Source organism: Ictalurus furcatus, chromosome 19, assembly GCF_023375685.1.
Source record: "Ictalurus furcatus strain D&B chromosome 19, Billie_1.0, whole genome shotgun sequence".
Classification (NCBI taxonomy): Eukaryota; Metazoa; Chordata; class Actinopteri; order Siluriformes; family Ictaluridae; genus Ictalurus; species Ictalurus furcatus.
This window is the reverse complement of record NC_071273.1, coordinates 7,200,118-7,220,307: the sequence shown is the minus strand read 5'-3', so window position 1 is coordinate 7,220,307 and position 20,190 is coordinate 7,200,118. Positions and strand designations below refer to the sequence as shown.

Here is a 20,190-nt window from a genome sequence, read left to right as displayed (position 1 = left end):
ATATGAAGTCTGCCAGTACCATGTGATGAAGAACAGCCCCACACCATGATGCTTCCACCTTCAAACTTCACTGTTGGTGTAGTGTTTTTAGGGTGATGTGCAGTGCCATTTCTTCTCCAGACATGGTGTGTAGTATGACAGACAAAAAGTTACCAGACTACACTCTCCCAGTATTTCATAGTCTTGTCCAAATGAGTTGTAGTAAACTTTAAACGAGCTTCGACATGTCTTTTCTTTAGTAATGGAGTCTTGCGGGGTGAGCATGAGCAGTGGAGTGCATTGCCTATTGTTTTCTCTGTGACGATGGCACCTTCTGCCTCCAAGTGTTTCTGGAGCTCTTTCCGAGTGGTCCTTGGTTCTTGGTTACTCTTCTGACTATTCTTCTGACTCCCTGGTCAGAAATCTTGCGAGGAGCTCCTGTGCGTGGCCGGATGATGACGGAGTTATATTGCTTCCACTTGCAGATAATGGCCCCAGTGGTGCTTACTGGAGGATTCAGAAGTTTTGAAATACGTCTGTATCCGATTTCATCAATATGTTTCACAACAATAAGGTTGCAAAGGTCTTGGGAGAGCTCTTTGCTTTTACCCATCATGAGACGTTTCTTGTGTGACACCTTGGTAACGAAAAAACTTTTTATAGACCATCAATTTACAAACCCAGCTGATATTAATCTGCACAGATAGGAGGTATAATTACTTATGGATTTCAGCTGGTTCCTTGCCTTACCTTGCCTTGGAGAACTGCTTTTTCTTAGCGTGTTCAATACTTTTTTCCCGTCTCATTCCACTTTATTACACATAACTTTATTTACGGACTTTAACGTTGTGAATTCTTTATATTTCCGGATTTCTTGAGTTAATACCGATGTCTGGTGAACATTTCATGTGAATAACCTCAATGGAAATATATTTACTTAAAAAAAAATGTTGACGCGTTCAATACTTATTTCCCCCACTGTATATGACTCACAGTTCACACCAACTTTAAAAACAGTCATGTTTCTATCGCAGAATAAAAAAAAAAAAAAAGAATATCGCATCATATTTATGCCAGCGTATATGTGTGTAACAGCATCCGGACATGTATGAGCGGGCCGTGTTGAGGAAGGACCACCAGAAGAAGTACGGCGCCACGGTGGACCTGTGGAGCATTGGCGTTACGTTCTACCACGCGGCTACGGGCAGCCTGCCGTTCCGACCTTTCGAAGGACCTCGAAGGAACAAGGAAGTTATGTAAGACCTCTACATGTGCTCACTGCTCAAAGTGCAGAAACTGTTCTGTTTACATTAGCAGTCATGTCCTAGGGGAAATTACACAACCACAGGCACAACAAGCTAATTGCAACAAATCCGATTTTCCCTGTTTGTCCTTTGTTTGTACTCTCCCAGATTCTAGTTTCGACTTGTGCGGTTCAGCCCGTGTACCTCAGTTTCAACAGGGATTGGTTTTAAATAAAAAAATGTTTAAAAAAAAAAAAAAAAAAGGAATACAATGATCAGCCCAATTTCTTGGAAGGTCATTAATCCCATGCTATCATTTGGAAAGATCACGATAAATCATTTAATCATCCAGAATGGTTCACCTAGAAAAAAAAAAAGAAAAAAAAAAGGAAGACGAGCATTTCCACCATTTCAACTTAAAGGAGAGTACAGGAGTGTGAAATAATATTACCAGCTGTGCAGTCTGACACTGTGGCAAGCGCGAAATCTCAGCTGGACGGTGAATTCTGACGTGATTCTGCGATTAATATACAGTTTTTTTTTTTTTAAAAAACCAAAACATCACATTTCGATATAATCCTCATACAGATCGGTTGTCTGATGTCCACATGGCACATTTATACCGCTGATGCTGAGCAAGAGAGTCAGTCAAAACAACAACAACAATGAAAAAAACCCCAGCGTTTTTGATCAATTTCTATTATCATCACCGTTAAAGTGTTCTATTTGTCACTTCGGTGTAGGCCTTTTGTATCTTCTTGGGTCAAAATATTGTTTTTGTGTAGGTTTTTTTTTCCTCTTTTTATTTATTTATTTATTTATTTATTTATTCCTGTTTAAGCCGTTTTGACAGACGATGTCCCTAAAGAATATTGATAGTATTTATCGCACATGAATAAACTTAAAGTCTTCTTCTTGACAGAAAGCAAGAGCACACGAGGGACTTGGGCTTCCCGGAAGTGTCTGTTTATATTCGAGCGTTCAAAAGTGCAGTTCATTGCAGATTCGCATGTTGATTGGTTCATGTAAAAAAAAAAAAAAGAAAAAAAAAAAAAAGGCAGCTCTTGTGGCATATTTTTGATCGATGACACATACTAGTGTGCTCCAACGTTTTTGCGGCACTCCTACGCAGTATTACCAGTTGTCAGGTCCGATAGTGTAATATAATCTGCGATTAACGTCACTGGATATTTCAGCAAAATTGCACGAGCAAGAGCGCGGTTATACTGTGATTCGGCGCGGGTGCGAAGCCCAGGATGAGTGTCGTAGCTAATCGGTATAATATCCGGTCTAACTGCAAGATTGTGAGTGTGGTATTACTTTTATACAACAGCTCTATAAACAAGAATTGAACCTCGAGTAACTGGCATTTCGGACACAGTACGGCCAAACCTTGTTCATTTTTGCTCCGCTAGCGGAAATCGATCCTGTAGAACCCGCGCCCGCTTTATAGCACGTCGGCCGGCCGGCTCGTGTTGATTTGTACGCTCTTGTCCAAGCTGCTTCCGATTTAAATACGGCTTCCCTTCTTGCTTTTCATCTCCATCTCACAAGCTTTCGTATTTTAAGCCGAAAGTTACATTCCCGAAAAGCGCGGTTTGCCAGGTCCGCTGATGATGTCCCTAACTCTACCGTAGTAACGGTTTCCAACTAGGAAGCGGAATTTTTACCTGGCGGACACTGCGGAGTGCTACGCACAGTGAAACGTGGAACACTCTTGGAACGCCGTTGGACCGATCAGATTCGTGAACTAACTATAAAGTGGCAGCGTAATATCATGTAGGGTGATGATCTCGTTATATCGCACAAGCCTGCAACATTTTTGCCCTTTTTATTTGTTTCTCACCTTCTGTTTGCTTTCTCGTAGGTATAAGATTATTACCGAGAAGCCCTCGGGAACCATCTCAGGACAGCAGAAGTTTGAGAATGGCAAGATCGAGTGGAGCACAGAGATGCCGGTGTCCTGCAGCCTCTCTAAGTATGAACGCTTTCGCTTTCACCAACGCTCTGTGATTAGACTCATCGCGGTTGTTTACGCATATTCTGATTTCTCTCTTCCCCCACCGTTGATTCAGAGGCCTACAGAGTCTGCTAACGCCCGTTCTGGCCAACATTTTGGAGGCAGACCAGGAGAAGTGCTGGGGATTTGACCAGTTCTTTGCCGAGACCAGCGACATCCTGCACCGCACGGTGGTTTACGTCTTCAGCCTACAGCAAGCCACGCTACACCACGTCTACATCCACATGTACAACACGTGAGTGGACTAGAATACCCAGAATCCCGTGCGCAATGGTTCAGAGAAAGGAAGCAAAGCAAGAACTGAGACATTTACATAATTACAGCTTAACAGGTGTGACGCCGTTATAATTATAATCAACCAGTGCCACTCTGAAGCGGATTATTTTCCCAATAACAGCACGTTTAGAAGTGTTTTATTCGTCTTATACCACAGCAGTTCCTCAACGCTAACAGTAACTGTTTGTAGTCACGGCCTGTTCTCACTTATGTTATCATAGCAGCTATAAACATATCCATCCCTTCACTTTTTTTTCCCTTTCGTTCATCTTAAAATAAATAAGATGAAAAATCCATCCATCCTGAAGACGAAGGGGGAAAAGAAACTCGATTTTTCCTCTGATTGTTACAAAACACTGACACTGGAGACTCCTTCCCAAAACGCTAAATAAAGTCTCTTAAAGAAAGGTTCGCCGAATCAAAGATCGTGCACGTCTTTTTTTTTTTTTTATTCGTTTATGTGGAACGTTCACCATACGAGTCCTTGTGTAGGAGAATGAGGAACGTATTAGAGCCTGTGATTTGAATCGGAAGCCTTCGGCCTTCGGAAAACTGAATCGACACCTTCGGACCAATCCGAATCGAGAATCCGACATCGCTATGGTGTAATTCTCGATTTCAGAAGCTGCATCCGAGGATAAACCGTGGTAATGTGTAGTAGAATTCTTGTCCGCCATTTTGCGTTCGACGCAGCCTGAATACCGGTTTAGATCAACCTGTATTTTGTACACTATTCTGACCAACCTTTTATTTATTTATTTATTTATTTATTTATTTATTTATTTATTTATTTATTTTTCCACCCCAGAGCCACACTTTTTCAGGACCTGCTCTTCAGGCGCACAAACATCAGCCCTCCCAATCAGGAGCTCCTGTATGAGGGCCGACACCTCACGCTGGACTCCAACAGACAGGCGCAGACGTTCCCACGCACCAGCAGGGACAATCCCATCATGCTCCTCAGCAAGGAACTAGTCAATACCGTTGGGCTCATCTTCGAAGACCGTGAGACCACGTCTCTCCCTCACACATTCCGTCTCTGACACGCTTTGACATCTTTACAGCTCTTCGACTCGGGGCATTTCTTTTCATTTTCACCACAGGGCATTGTAACCATTTTTTATTTATTTATTTTTTTAAATCTCAATGATCAGCTAAATAAACAACATTTTTGCGATGACAGATGTGTTTACACAGATGCGAGTAAATAAATAATCTTTTTAAAGATCATTTTATTCTAATTTTAGTAAAATATAAGTATATGAGTGAAGCTGGAGCATGATTGTGATTGTAATTATGATGTGTGTGTGTGTGTGTGTGTGTGTGTGTAGCGAGCCCTCCTAAAGTGCAGCCACGGTACGATCTGGACTTGGATGCCAGCTATGCTAAGGTAACAACTATAATTACGGCATGTTTTAGAAACAAGAGGTTTAATTTTGTTAACCCTTTACGTGAAGGTTCCATTAATGAATAGCTTCCACGTACACAGCATCACAATATCTCTCATGTAACATGTACGTGTGTAACAAACGAATTAACACTTGCATTTATTGATTGTTTATATGCATAAAATAAGCCAATTAATCAACACCGCCATTAAACAATGAGTCAAAACATGAGTGAGTGAAATGAAGGCCACAATTATGTGCCGTATGAACTCCTTAATTAAACTTTGCGGTTTGTAACTGGCAAAATCCACAACTTGGGCTGAACAGCAAGTTCTAATATAAAGATGATGAAAACATGATGAAGTGCCCTCTAGGCTGGCCAGTAGCGAATACGTGATTCAGCAAACCCTATAGGGTTCCACTACATGCGAGGAAACATGATGAAGTGCCCTCTAGGCTGGCCAGTAGAGAATACGTGATTCAGCAAACCCTATAGGGTTCCACTACATGTGAGGAAACATGATGAAGTGCCCTCTAGGCTGGCCAGTAGAGAATATGTGATTCAGCAAACCCTATAGGGTTCCACTACATGCGAGGAAACATGATGAAGTCCCCTTCCGATGGAGAAAATGCAATGCATTGCCACATAGGCACCCCTACATGTGAGGAAACATGATGAAGTGCCCTCTAGGCTGGCCAGTAGAGAATACGTGATTCAGCAAACCCTATAGGGTTCCACTACATGCGAGGAAACATGATGAAGTCCCCTTCCGATGGAGAAAATGCAATGCATTGCCACATAGGCACCCCTACATGTGAGGAAACATGATGAAGTGCCCTCTAGGCTGGCCAGTAGAGAATACGTGATTCAGCAAACCCTATAGGGTTCCACTACATGCGAGGAAACATGATGAAGTCCCCTTCCGATGGAGAAAATGCAATGCATTGCCACATAGGCACCCCTACATGTGAGGAAACATGATGAAGTGCCCTCTAGGCTGGCCAGTAGAGAATACGTGATTCAGCAAACCCTATAGGGTTCCACTACATGCGAGGAAACATGATGAAGTCCCCTTCCGATGGAGAAAATGCAATGCATTGCCACATAGGCACCCCTACATGTGAGGAAACATGATGAAGTGCCCTCTAGGCTGGCCAGTAGAGAATACGTGATTCAGCAAACCCTATAGGGTTCCACTACATGCGAGGAAACATCATGAAGTCCCCTTCCGATGGAGAAAATGCAATGCATTGCCACATAGGCACCCCTACATGTGAGGAAACATGATGAAGTGCCCTTCCGATGGAGAAAATGCAATGCATTGCCACATAGGCACCCCTACATGTGAGGAAACATGATGAAGTGCCCTCTGTGGTGGCTTTCTAGTGAAGAATACGTGACCCAGTGTCCTATAGGTTTCCCCTACATTCAAGGAAACATGAAGAAGTGCCCTAATGGGCATCCTTCCAATGGAGAAAATGAGATGCGTTGTCCTGTAGGCTCCCCTACATGTGAGAAAATGAGATGAACTGCCCTCTAGGGTGCTCTTCCAGTGGAGGATACATGACGCAGTGCCCTAGTGGGTGCCCATACAGTGGAGAAAATAAGTTGCATTACATGTAGGCTCCCCTACATGTGAGAAAACATGATGGAGTACTCTTTAGGGTGGCCTAGGGTGACCCTACCTGCAAGGAAACATGTTTGCATTGCCCTATAGGCTCTGAGAAAATGTGATGCTCTTTAGGATGCTCTTCCGAGCAGAGAAAACGTGATTCCTTGCCCTATAGGGTTCCCCACAGGTGAGAAAACATCATGAAGTGCCCTAATGGTGCCTTTCCGATGGAGTAAATGGATGCCTGTGGGTTCCCCGACATGCAAGAAAATGACAGGTGTGTGAGAAAACACGCCCTCTAGGGGCCCCACTGCATGTAGGAGGTGTCCCCGCTTGTAACTGCTAATTTAGGTGCACTTATTTTTAAGTCAAGGAACAAATAAACTTTGAACGCTATGAAAAATAAATAACAAATGTTGATGTTTATGGTTTGTTAGCGTCACCTAACGCAGTAAACGGTGCTATTTAACTGATCCTTAACGTAAAGGTCATCCTTCAGCCGGAGCGATGCTTAAAGCCGTTGCATGGAAATGATGATTACGCTTGAGACACTGAATATGTAATGTGTCCCAGTGTGAGTCGGTCAGTATCCGAACGACCTCCTTATCTACGCGTACTCAGGTTGCACTTACAGCCTTCTGTTTTAAGGAGCCTCGACGTGTTAAAGCTGTTAAAGAAATAAAGATATGCTATCCAGCATAGTTGATTTAGTAAAGATAATGTAAATACACTGCTCTTGTGATGAAGGCCTACTGTACATGACGTTATAACGAAACTAGATCTTTGCTAGATCTATCTGTTTTTGTGGCTCGTAACGCCTCACTAAAGCTTTACTGATGAATTTCATTAGAAACGTCTTATCCTGAGTTTTGCATCTGAGAAGGTATTCATGACCAGCTCTAGTTCGTTCAGATCATAAAGGTGGCAGGGATGTTGGGGACTTGAGGACGCGAGAATGTGACTAAACGTGAGCTGCAGTTCTAAACCGAGACTGCTTGCAGTACAGTATTTCCACCAGAGAAGTCTTCAAATACTTTCGATCCTTAAAAGTTACTTATCGCAACTTTAAGAACGAGACAAAGGCTGGAGATAAATTAGAGCAGTGGTTTTCAAAGTGGGGGCCACCAGGGGGCGCCCGGGGGGCCTCAACAATTTGGTGTGAAAAATAAAGTCTCACTCTCAGACAACCACACACACACACACACACACACAATCAATTCCTAATGTAATGTTAAGATGTAATTATTAATAATAAAAATATGGGGATATATTCAGAAGTCTGTATTTTTATTGTGTTTTAAAGACATCTTGTAAAAGGGGGGCCTCGGTCAAATGTTAATGCCATTTGGAGGGCCTTGCCCTGGAAAAGTTTGGGAACCTCTGAATTAGAGTAACTGTCCATGTTCTTACTTTTTTTTATATATATATATTTTTTTACTAATTATATTCTCCAAATATAATGCAGCGTTTGTGCCAAAAATGTATACCTACTACCACAATACTACTCCGGTTTAATTTAACGATAATCTTTTATTGTTTGTTTAGACGTTTGCCGGTGACGTGGGCCATCTGTGGAAAACCTCCGAGTCGTTACTCGTCTATCAGGAGCTGGTGAGGAAAGGAGTGAGGGGTCTCATGTAAGTCCACTGGGTTCCCCCACCCCCCACGTTCCTCATTCTGCGTAGGAGCGCTGCGGTTTAGCATCAGAGTACGACTTCTACATGACGAGTTATCACCAAAAAAAAGAGCAGTCTCCTTTCCACCCAATAAACATGGCTGAAGAGCCAGTCGATGTGAATGTGGAATGATTTATGCTAATGCTCCATTCGTTTTACCTCGGAAGAACACGGATGACATTTACAAGTCCGCTAACTGTCACGACATGACTGACGTATATTTATCTCAAAACCCCAAACCGTATATAGTCCGTGCTTGTGTACAGGTACTTGTGTACAGGCCTGTCAGGATAACTACTTTTGTTGTTCAATATATCGTCTCAGAAATAATTGCAATGAACGATATTATTGTCATTTTAAGACCATTTTATGCCTCTGATATAATTACAATGATCATTTCTCACGTAAATATTTCCAAAATTCGGATTATTTTTGAATTCTGAAGACATTGTTTGACTTTGGGGGAAGGGGATACTAGCGAACACCAGATTTTGAAATCAACAGTCCACAAGAAGGCGGGACGAATAAATCAAACAGTTATATTGCTTATCGCAAAGAACAAACCTGTCGACAAAGTGACATTTATTTTTAAGTGCGTATAATTATACAAATCGAAAGATTGAACTGAGGCTCTCGGGCCAGTTCCGGTGCTAATTCTCACACCGTTTTTAGTCAGAGTTTTTGTCTTCTGACATGCAGTCAATATTTCGTCATGTCTTATTTGTTCGTCTGAGTCAATTTTACTCCGACTAAAATGGGGGTGAATATTAGTTGATTAGAAAATGTGAAAAAATCAACCAAATTTTCAGATACTTTATATATTAACTTAAACATGTAGCAACAAAAACGTGTAAAAACTGGCCTTGTTGTGAAAACCTGACCTCCTGAAATTAGAGATGCACCGATACTAAATTTCTCAGCCGATACGATGACCGATTATTCAGAGCGATATCGGCCGATACCGATAACCGATTATTCAGAGCGATATCGGCCGATACCGATAACCGATTATTCAGAGCGATATCGGCCGATACAGATAACCGATTATTCAGAGCGATATCGGCCGATACCGATAACCGATTATTCAGAGCGATATCGGCCGATACAGATAACCGATTATTCAGAGCGATATCGGCCGATACCGATAACCGATTATTCAGAGCGATATCGGCCGATACAGATAACCGATTATTCAGAGCGATATCGGCCGATACCGATAACCGATTATTCAGAGCGATATCGGCCGATACAGATAACCGATTATTCAGAGCGATATCGGCCGATACAGATAACCGATTATTCAGAGCGATATCGGCCGATACAGATAACCGATTATTCAGAGCGATATCGGCCGATACAGATAACCGATTATTCAGAGCGATATCGGCCGATACGATAACCGATTATTCAGAGCGATATCGGCCGATACAGATAACCGATTATTCAGAGCGATATCGGCCGATACAGATAACCGATTATTCAGAGCGATATCGGCCGATACCGATAACCGATTATTCAGAGCGATATCGGCCGATACAGATAACCGATTATTCAGAGCGATATCGGCCGATACCGATAACCGATTATTCAGAGCGATATCGGCCGATACAGATAACCGATTATTCAGAGCGATATCGGCCGATACCGATAACCGATTATTCAGAGCGATATCGGCCGATACAGATAACCGATTATTCAGAGCGATATCGGCCGATACAGATAACCGATTATTCAGAGCGATATCGGCCGATACAGATAACCGATTATTCAGAGCGATATCGGCCGATACCGATAACCGATTATTCAGAGCGATATCGGCCGATACAGATAACCGATTATTCAGAGCGATATCGGCCGATACAGACAACCGATTATTCAGAGCGATATCGGCCGATACCGATAACCGATTATTCAGAGCGATATCGGCCGATACAGACAACCGATTATTCAGAGCGATATCGGCCGATACCGATAACCGATTATTCAGAGCGATATCGGCCGATACAGATAACCGATTATTCAGAGCGATATCGGCCGATACGATAACCGATTATTCAGAGCGATATCGGCCGATACAGATAACCGATTATTCAGAGCGATATCGGCCGATACAGATAACCGATTATTCAGAGCGATATCGGCCGATACAGATAACCGATTATTCAGAGCGATATCGGCCGATACAGATAACCGATTATTCAGAGTGATATCGGCCGATAACCGATACGATAGTTCTGTTACTATACCTTCTTTTAAATTAATAATAATTAATTTAAAAGAATTCTAAAAGAAATGCAAATAAAAACTTTATTCTTTCCATTTCAACAAGTTGTTTCACAGTAACTGGTCTCATAAACAGAAAACACATTACTCTAATTAACATTAACACATGAACTCAATTCTGAAGATTAAAGTAACATTTCTTAATTTATTGAACGTTATTAATTCATATTAACAACAAAAAAAAACTAAAAACCCTCCTGTTAGTCTCACATTAGCTGCGTTTACATGGACAACAATAATCCACTCTTAACCCGATTAAGACCATACTTTGATTAAGAAACTAGCATGTAAACAGCAATTTTTACTTACCTTAATCTAATTAAGGTCATAATCGAATTAAGCTCTAATGGAATTAAGACATGTGGAGTATTCCTGTTTTAGTCGCATTATGGACGTGTATTACAGACATGTAAACACCTTAATCACATTATGAACGTCGTGTGGGAGTTTTCACCGCATTTTACGACAGGACACGATCACACACGGCCGTTGTACGGCGAACAAGAGAGTTTGGCTGCGTCCCAAACCGCATACTTGCCTACTATAGGCCTGTGGCGAGGAAAAATACATGTATCTCGGCTACTATATAGACGGTAAGTACGCGGTTTGGGACGCAGCCCACGGTTTCAAGCAGTCGTCTATTAGCACGTACAGCATGACAAATAATTAACTGCACTTAAAGCGTTCGTAAAATTTTTTATAAAAACACCCAAAACTGTATACGGTACCATAACAAAGACCAACTGTATGTCGATACGTGAAATTCTGGAGGGACGTCGGACGGCGTGGCGCGGTGACGTAATGACGCGGGCTGTTAATCTAATTATGTTCTAAAACATGTAAAACGGGAACATGACAGGAGTATTCTAAAAGCGACTCACTCATGTAAACACCTTAATCACATTATTATCTTACTCAGATTAAGGTCAATAATTACATTACTGCTGTCCATGTAAACGTAGTCCTTCACTCACCACAAACACAAGCATTTCTGCTTCATCACTGAACATCAAACTGGTCATATATAATATCAACTTTTTTAACATTAACTGGATATGAAATATGATACTGTATAAATATATTTTTCTGTGCAAAATATACTTTTTTGCCAACTCATCTTCATTTAAATCTTTCAGTGGTGTACTGCCGCTTTAATTCAACGTGAGCAGCGAGGCAAAAAAAAAATTGGACTCGACGCCGAAACTCCCGCTTCACTGCTGCTCACTTCCAGTGTAAAAATTTAGTAGTGCGGAGCTTACAGCGCTTACAAAGTGCAGTTTTGTCGTCATTCCACACAAGAGACATCATCTTTACACACAGCACAAAATCAATGTGTTTTCCCGCCCTCTTTTGATTGACAGGATCGGCCCTGATCATCGGATGTATTTAAACTATCGGTCGATAGCCCATAGCGTGAAAAATAACCTTCATCGTAATATATTGTGAATTGGTTATGCTTTAGTTATTCACTGTGTGTGTTTTAGTGCGTTGTTACGGACAGAACGTATTCACAACGTGACTTATCGTAGCACCTTACTTACGTTCGTTTTGTGCAGAAGCAGGTTGTAATATTAGGTTTATCTTGTGTGTAAATGTCTGATCAATATCATATGTGTGTATAGGATGTGTTTGGGTGAGGTAATTAACCCGCTAGTAAAGCGCTTCATTTTACCGCTGTCCAGTCACTGTTCAGCTTCAGCTCACGCAGCTTAAGCGGCTCAATCCCCGACGTTATTGACTACGAGTGCATTATTTGAGACACTAAAACTATTCTTTTGAGATTTTTCTTCTTCAAAAAACATTGTAAAAAAACATCGGAGCGGACGAGAGGACAGAAGCGGCGCGAACGGCTAAAATGTTGGCGGCATTCGTCCTTATGTAAATAAACACGCACGTAAACACAATGGGAGATATCGAGGTCGGCAAAAATGATCGAGGTCACGTGATCGAGCCGCTACTGCGTTTACTGTTCATGCTCCGGGGAGCCATTTCGATTTGACGTCACTTGCTGAACTCGGGGTTGAGCAGACCTTCCTTGGTTTCCAAGTAGGAATTCTGAGTTTTTGTTTCCCTCGTTTTAGCCGAACGCAGCATTTCTAACTCCTTGGAAGCTCCGCCCCCTTCCTCCAGTCTCACGTTATCGAACTTTTCTTCATGTTCTCTTGAATTTCCTGCTTTAAAGATGCGTTGATGCGGCGCTCTCGCTTTCCGTTTTGAGTTCCTTCGTGTAAAATCAGTAGGTTCGACTCGACTAACGTCAGACAAGTATACTGTACAGTTAACATCAGTTTAACTGTGTTTATTAGTGATGATTTTTATACCACAAATACCTAAAATACCTCAAATCCCAACCACTCCCCCAACGCCAGTGCGTATCCTGCTTCCTGTGTGATTATTATTGTGTTTTGGATACCCATGTGATGTTTTTGAGGTGATCCTACCTGTACTAAAGTAAGCTCGGGTATTATTCAGTAAGGTCTGGTACAACCTTTTTGGTGTCAAAACTATAAAATAGGAAATACATTTTAATTTCTAATCCAGTGTGTTCATCAATCCAATTACAAAGCTATTCCCACTAGTGGTAGAGTAATAACTACTGAGTTTTATTTTTCATTAATCATTAAGCAGGGTTCACTCAAACGCCAATGCACACCGCATTAGAAATAAAGCATCGGCGGTTCATTAATTACGACCCGAAGCTCAGTGTGCCTTTTTTGTTTTTCACAGAGAGTTGATGAAGGAGGACTTCAAGGAGGCGGCGCATAAGAAAGCTGAGGTTTTCCACATGTGTAACCACTGCAGTCAAACCCTGGAGAAGACCGAACAGCTGTAAGAGCTGCGAAACATCATCTAGGATAAATAAAGCTTATCATATACAGACCTTTATACGCTCTTTCATGCATAAACGATTGAACAACAGATCCAGATGTGTTTAAATACTTACAACTGCATGTTGTGTGATCATTTTTTAAATATAGGTGATTTTCTAACTTGGATATCGTTTGATTTTCCTAAAATCAGCCTTAAATTGATTGTGCATTAGTGTGGACACATGCGTATTGACTGTCATTATAGTGATGATGCTCTTTTGAGATGGTGGTGTATGTGTATGAATATTAATATTTATTAATTAATCAGCACTGTCTGGTTTTTTTTTTGTTTGTTTGTAGATGTGGAGCATTAATGGAGGGAAACATGTTATCAGCCGATTATGATGAAATCCCGGACTTGCACAAGAAAGTGATGAGAGTAAGCGTCCGTTATTATTTCTCTACAAACAGCTAGTTTTTGTCCAACACTAGAGACACGCTTAACTCCGAGTCAATCTAGTAACTGAGGTCAATGAAGACTTTTATTGTCATTATTATTATTATTATTATTATTATTGTTATTGGTAGTAGTAGTGGTATTAATAATAATAATATTACTATTATTACTGGTGGTAGTGGTAGTAGTTGTAGTAGCAGCAGTGGTAGCAGTGGTAGTAGTTGTAGTAGCGGTAGTAGTAGTTGTAGTAGCGGTAGCAGTAGTAGCAGCGGTAGCAGTAGTAGTAGCGGTAGTAGTTGTAGCAGCAGTAGTAGTGGTAGTTGTAGTAGCGGTAGCAGTAGTTGTAGTAGCAGTAGTGGTAGCAGTAGTGGTATTAGATGTAGTAGCAGCGGTAGTAGTAGCAGTAGTAGTAGCGGTAGCGGTAGTAGTAGCAGCGGTAGTAGTGGTAGTAGTAGTTGTAGTAGCAGTAGTAGTAGCAGTAGTGGTAGTAGTTGTAGTAGCAGTAGTAGTAGCAGCGGTAGCAGTAATAGTAGCAGCGGTAGCAGTAGTAGTAGCAGCAGTAGTAGTAGCAGCGGTAGTAGTAGTAGCAGTAGTAGTAGCAGCAGTAGTAGTTGCGGTAGTAGTAGTAGCAGTAGCAGCGGTAGTAGCAGTAGTGGTAGTAGTTGCAGTAGCAGCAGTAGTAGCAGCGGTAGCAGTAGTGGTAGTTGTAGTAGCAGTAGTAGTAGCAGCGGTAGCTGTAGTAGTAGCAGTAGTAGTAGCGGTAGTAGTTGTAGTAGCAGTGGTAGCAGTAGTAGTAGTAGTAACAGCAGTAGTAGTAGTTGTAGCAGTGGTAGTAGTGGTAGTTGTAGTAGTAGTGGTAGTAGTTGTAGTAGCAGCGGTAGCAGTAGTGGTAGTAGTTGTAGTAGCAGTAGTGGTAGTAGTTGTAGTAGTAGCAGCGGTGGTAGTAGTTGTAGTAGCAGTAGTAGCGGTAGCAGTAGTAGTAGTTGTAGTAGCAATAGTGGTAGCAGTAGTAGTAGCAGTAGTAGTAGCAGTAATAGTTGTAGTAGCAAGGTAGTAGCAGCAGTAGTAGTAGCTGGTAGTAGTTGTAGTAGCAGTAGTAGTGGTAGTAGTTGTAGTAGCGGTAGTGGTAGTAGTTGTAGTAGTGGTAGTAGTTGTGGTAGTAGTAGTTGTAGTAGCAGTAGTAGTAGCAGCGGTAGCAGTTGTAGTAGTTGTAGTAGTAGTAGCAGTAATAGCAGCGGTAGCAGTAGTAGTAGCAGGGGTAGCAGTAGTTGTAGTAGCAGTAGTAGTAGTAATAGCAGCAGTAGTAATAGCAGCGGTAGCAGTAGTAGCAGCAGTAGTAGTAGTTGTAGTAGCAGGGGTAGCAGTAGTTGTAGTAGCAGTAGTAGTAGTAATAGCAGCAGTAGTAGTAGCAGCAGTAGCAGTAGTAGTAGTTGTAGTAGCAGGGGTAGCAGTGGTAGTAGCAGTGGTAGTAGCAGGGGTAGCAGTGGTAGTAGCAGCAGTGGTAGCAGTTGTAATAGCAGCAGTAGTAGTTGTAGTAGCAGTAGTTGTAGTAGCAGCGGTAGCAGTAGTAGCAGCGGTAGCAGTAGTAGTAGCGGTAGTAGTTGTAGCAGCAGTAGTAGTGGTAGTTGTAGTAGCGGTAGCAGTAGTTGTAGTAGCAGTAGTGGTAGCAGTAGTGGTAGTAGATGTAGTAGCAGCGGTAGTAGTAGTAGCGGTAGCGGTAGTAGTAGCAGTAGTAGTAGTGGTAGTAGTAGTTGTAGTAGCAGCGGTAGCAGTAGTGGTAGTAGTTGTAGTAGCAGTAGTGGTAGTAGTTGTAGTAGTAGCAGCGGTGGTAGTAGTTGTAGTAGCAGTAGTAGCGGTAGCAGTAGTAGTAGTTGTAGTAGCAATAGTGGTAGCAGTAGTAGTAGCAGTAGTAGTAGCAGTAATAGTTGTAGTAGCAAGGTAGTAGCAGCAGTAGTAGTAGCTGGTAGTAGTTGTAGTAGCAGTAGTAGTGGTAGTAGTTGTAGTAGCGGTAGTAGTAGTGGTAGTAGTTGTAGTAGTGGTAGTAGTAGTTGTAGTAGCAGTAGTAGTAGCAGCGGTAGCAGTTGTAGTAGTTGTAGTAGTAGTAGCAGTAATAGCAGCGGTAGCAGTAGTAGTAGCAGGGGTAGCAGTAGTTGTAGTAGCAGTAGTAGTAGTAATAGCAGCAGTAGTAATAGCAGCGGTAGCAGTAGTAGCAGCAGTAGTAGTAGTTGTAGTAGCAGGGGTAGCAGTAGTTGTAGTAGCAGTAGTAGTAGTAATAGCAGCAGTAGTAGTAGCAGCAGTAGCAGTAGTAGTAGTTGTAGTAGCAGGGGTAGCAGTGGTAGTAGCAGTGGTAGTAGCAGGGGTAGCAGTAGTAGTAGCAGCAGTGGTAGCAGTTGTAATAGCAGCAGTAGTAGTTGTAGTAGCAGTAGTTGTAGTAGCAGCGGTAGCAGTAGTAGCAGCGGTAGCAGTAGTAGTAGCGGTAGTAGTTGTAGCAGCAGTAGTAGTGGTAGTTGTAGTAGCGGTAGCAGTAGTTGTAGTAGCAGTAGTGGTAGCAGTAGTGGTATTAGATGTAGTAGCAGCGGTAGTAGTAGTAGCGGTAGCGGTAGTAGTAGCAGTAGTAGTAGTGGTAGTAGTAGTTGCAGTAGTAGTAGCTGTGGTGGTAGTAGTTGTAGTAGTGGTAGTAGTTGTAGAGCGGTAGCAGTAGTGGTAGTAGTTGTAGTAGCAGCAGTAGTAGTAGCAGCGGTAGCAGTAGTAGTAGCAGTAATTGTAGTAGCAGTAGTAGTAGCAGCGGTAGCGGTAGTAGTAGCAGCGGTAGCAGTAGTAGTAGCAGTAGTAGTAGCAGCGGTAGCAGTAGTAGTAGCAGCGGTAGCAGTAGTAGTAGCAGCGGTAGCGGTAGCAGCGGTAGCGGTAGCAGTAGTAGTAGCAGCGGTAGCGGTAGCAGTAGTAGTAGCAGCGGTAGCAGTAGTAGCAGCAGTAGCGGTAGCAGTAGTAGTAGCAGCGGTAGCAGTAGTAGTAGCAGCAGTAGCGGTAGCAGTAGTAGTAGCAGTGGTAGCAGTAGTAGTAGCAGCGGTAGCAGTAGTAGTAGCAGCAGTAGCGGTAGCAGTAGTAGTAGCAGTGGTAGCAGTAGTAGTAGTAGTAGCAGCAGTAGCGGTAGCAGTAGTAATAGCAGTGGTAGCAGTAGTAGTAGCAGCTGTAGTGGTAGCAGTAGTAGTAGCAGCGGTAGCAGTAGTAGTAGCAGTAGTAGTAGCAGTAGTAGTAGCAGCAGTAGCGGTAGCAGTAGTAGTAGCAGCGGTAGCAGTAGTAGTAGCAGCGGTAGCGGTAGCAGTAGTAGTAGCAGCAGTAGCGGTAGCAGTAGTAGTAGCAGCGGTAGCAGTAGTAGTAGCAGCGGTAGCGGTAGCAGTAGTAGTAGCAGCGGTAGCAGTAGTAGTAGCAGCGGTAGCGGTAGCAGTAGTAGTAGCAGCTGTAGTGGTAGCAGTAGTAGTAGCAGCGGTAGTAGTAGCAGCGGTAGCAGTAGTAGTAGCAGTAGTAGTAGCAGCAGTAGCGGTAGCAGTAGTAGTAGCAGCGGTAGCAGTAGTAGTAGCAGCGGTAGCAGTAGTAGCAGCGGTAGCAGTAGTAGTAGCAGCGGTAGCAGTAGTAGTGGTAGCAGTAGCAGTAGTAGTAGCAGCGGTAGCAGTAGTAGTAGCAGCAGTAGCGGTAGCAGTAGTAGTAGCAGTGGTAGCAGTAGTAGTAGCAGCGGTAGCAGTAGTAGTAGCAGCAGTAGCGGTAGCAGTAGTAGTAGCAGTGGTAGCAGTAGTAGTAGCAGCAGTAGCGGTAGCAGTAGTAGTAGCAGTGGTAGCAGTAGTAGTAGCAGCGGTAGCAGTAGTAGTAGCAGCAGTAGCGGTAGCAGTAGTAGTAGCAGCAGTAGCGGTAGCAGTAGTAGTAGCAGCAGTAGCGGTAGCAGTAGTAGTAGCAGTGGTAGCAGTAGTAGTAGCAGTAGTAGTAGCAGCAGTAGCAGTAGTAGTAGCAGTGGTAGCAGTAGTAGTAGCAGCGGTAGCAGTAGTAGTAGCAGCAGTAGCGGTAGCAGTAGTAGTAGCAGTGGTAGCAGTAGTAGTAGTAGCAGCAGTAGCGGTAGCAGTAGTAATAGCAGTGGTAGCAGTAGTAGTAGCAGCTGTAGTGGTAGCAGTAGTAGTAGCAGCGGTAGTAGTAGCAGCGGTAGTAGTAGCAGCGGTAGCAGTAGTAGTAGTAGTAGTAGTAGTAGTAGCAGCGGTAGCTGTAGTAGTAGCAGTAGTAGTAGCAGTAGTAGTAGCAGCAGTAGCGGTAGCAGTAGTAGTAGCAGCGGTAGCAGTAGTAGTAGCAGCGGTAGCAGTAGTAGCAGCGGTAGCAGTAGTAGCAGCGGTAGCAGTAGTAGTAGCAGCGGTAGCAGTAGTAGTGGTAGCAGTAGCAGTAGTAGTAGCAGCGGTAGCAGTAGTAGTAGCAGCAGTAGCGGTAGCAGTAGTAGTAGCAGTGGTAGCAGTAGTAGTAGCAGCGGTAGCAGTAGTAGTAGCAGCAGTAGCGGTAGCAGTAGTAGTAGCAGTGGTAGCAGTAGTAGTAGCAGCAGTAGCGGTAGCAGTAGTAGTAGCAGTGGTAGCAGTAGTAGTAGCAGCGGTAGCAGTAGTAGTAGCAGCAGTAGCGGTAGCAGTAGTAGTAGCAGCAGTAGCGGTAGCAGTAGTAGTAGCAGCAGTAGCAGTAGTAGTAGCAGTGGTAGCAGTAGTAGTAGCAGTAGTAGTAGCAGCAGTAGCAGTAGTAGTAGCAGTGGTAGCAGTAGTAGTAGCAGCGGTAGCAGTAGTAGTAGCAGCAGTAGCGGTAGCAGTAGTAGTAGCAGTGGTAGCAGTAGTAGTAGTAGCAGCAGTAGCGGTAGCAGTAGTAATAGCAGTGGTAGCAGTAGTAGTAGCAGCTGTAGTGGTAGCAGTAGTAGTAGCAGCGGTAGTAGTAGCAGCGGTAGCAGTAGTAGTAGTAGTAGTAGTAGTAGTAGCAGCGGTAGCAGTAGTAGTAGCAGTAGTAGTAGCAGTAGTAGTAGCAGCAGTAGCGGTAGCAGTAGTAGTAGCAGCGGTAGCAGTAGTAGTAGCAGCGGTAGCGGTAGCAGTAGTAGTAGCAGCTGTAGTGGTAGCAGTAGTAGTAGCAGCGGTAGTAGTAGCAGCGGTAGCAGTAGTAGTAGCAGTAGTAGTAGCAGCAGTAGCAGTAGCAGTAGTAGTAGCAGCGGTAGCAGTAGTAGTAGCAGCAGTAGCGGTAGCAGTAGTAGTAGCAGCGGTAGCAGTAGTAGTAGCAGTGGTAGTAGCAGCGGTAGCAGTAGTAGTAGCAGTGGTAGCGGTAGTAGTAGCAGCGGTAGCGGTAGCAGTAGTAGTAGCAGCGGTAGCAGTAGTAGCAGCAGTAGCGGTAGCAGTAGTAGTAGCAGCAGTAGCGGTAGCAGTAGTAGCAGCGGTAGCGGTAGCAGTAGTAGTAGCAGCGGTAGCAGTAGTAGTAGCAGCAGTAGCGGTAGCAGTAGTAGCAGCAGTAGCGGTAGCAGTAGTAGTAGCAGCAGTAGCGGTAGCAGTAGTAGTAGCAGCGGTAGCAGTAGTAGTAGCAGCGGTAGCGGTAGCAGTAGTAGTAGCAGCGGTAGCAGTAGTAGTAGCAGCGGTAGCGGTAGCAGTAGTAGTAGCAGCTGTAGTGGTAGCAGTAGTAGTAGCAGCGGTAGTAGTAGCAGCGGTAGCAGTAGTAGTAGCAGTAGTAGTAGCAGCAGTAGCGGTAGCAGTAGTAGTAGCAGCGGTAGCAGTAGTAGTAGCAGCGGTAGCAGTAGTAGTAGCAGCGGTAGCAGTAGTAGCAGCGGTAGCAGTAGTAGTAGCAGCGGTAGCAGTAGTAGTGGTAGCAGTAGCAGTAGTAGTAGCAGCGGTAGCAGTAGTAGTAGCAGCAGTAGCGGTAGCAGTAGTAGTAGCAGTGGTAGCAGTAGTAGTAGCAGCGGTAGCAGTAGTAGTAGCAGCAGTAGCGGTAGCAGTAGTAGTAGCAGTGGTAGCAGTAGTAGTAGCAGCAGTAGCGGTAGCAGTAGTAGTAGCAGTGGTAGCAGTAGTAGTAGCAGCGGTAGCAGTAGTAGTAGCAGCAGTAGCGGTAGCAGTAGTAGTAGCAGCAGTAGCGGTAGCAGTAGTAGTAGCAGCAGTAGCGGTAGCAGTAGTAGTAGCAGTGGTAGCAGTAGTAGTAGCAGTAGTAGTAGCAGCAGTAGCAGTAGTAGTAGCAGTGGTAGCAGTAGTAGTAGCAGCGGTAGCAGTAGTAGTAGCAGCAGTAGCGGTAGCAGTAGTAGTAGCAGTGGTAGCAGTAGTAGTAGTAGCAGCAGTAGCGGTAGCAGTAGTAATAGCAGTGGTAGCAGTAGTAGTAGCAGCTGTAGTGGTAGCAGTAGTAGTAGCAGCGGTAGTAGTAGCAGCGGTAGTAGTAGCAGCGGTAGCAGTAGTAGTAGTAGTAGTA

General features: G+C 43.6%; 1 protein-coding gene across 3 annotated transcripts in view; it reads left to right on the top strand.

Annotated features, from left to right (window-relative positions):
• tbk1 (TANK-binding kinase 1) overlaps window positions 1-20,190 on the top strand; it is a 52,395-nt gene that overhangs the window by 9,032 nt on the left and 23,173 nt on the right. For all 3 annotated transcript variants that reach the window (XM_053650648.1, XM_053650647.1, XM_053650649.1), the window contains exons 6-13: window positions 1,075-1,235; window positions 3,091-3,201; window positions 3,299-3,478; window positions 4,328-4,524; window positions 4,851-4,909; window positions 8,066-8,157; window positions 13,207-13,308; window positions 13,650-13,728. In XM_053650648.1, the coding sequence (XP_053506623.1) occupies window positions 1,075-1,235; window positions 3,091-3,201; window positions 3,299-3,478; window positions 4,328-4,524; window positions 4,851-4,909; window positions 8,066-8,157; window positions 13,207-13,308; window positions 13,650-13,728 (981 nt within the window). The remainder of the gene's footprint in view (window positions 1-1,074; window positions 1,236-3,090; window positions 3,202-3,298; window positions 3,479-4,327; window positions 4,525-4,850; window positions 4,910-8,065; window positions 8,158-13,206; window positions 13,309-13,649; window positions 13,729-20,190) is intronic.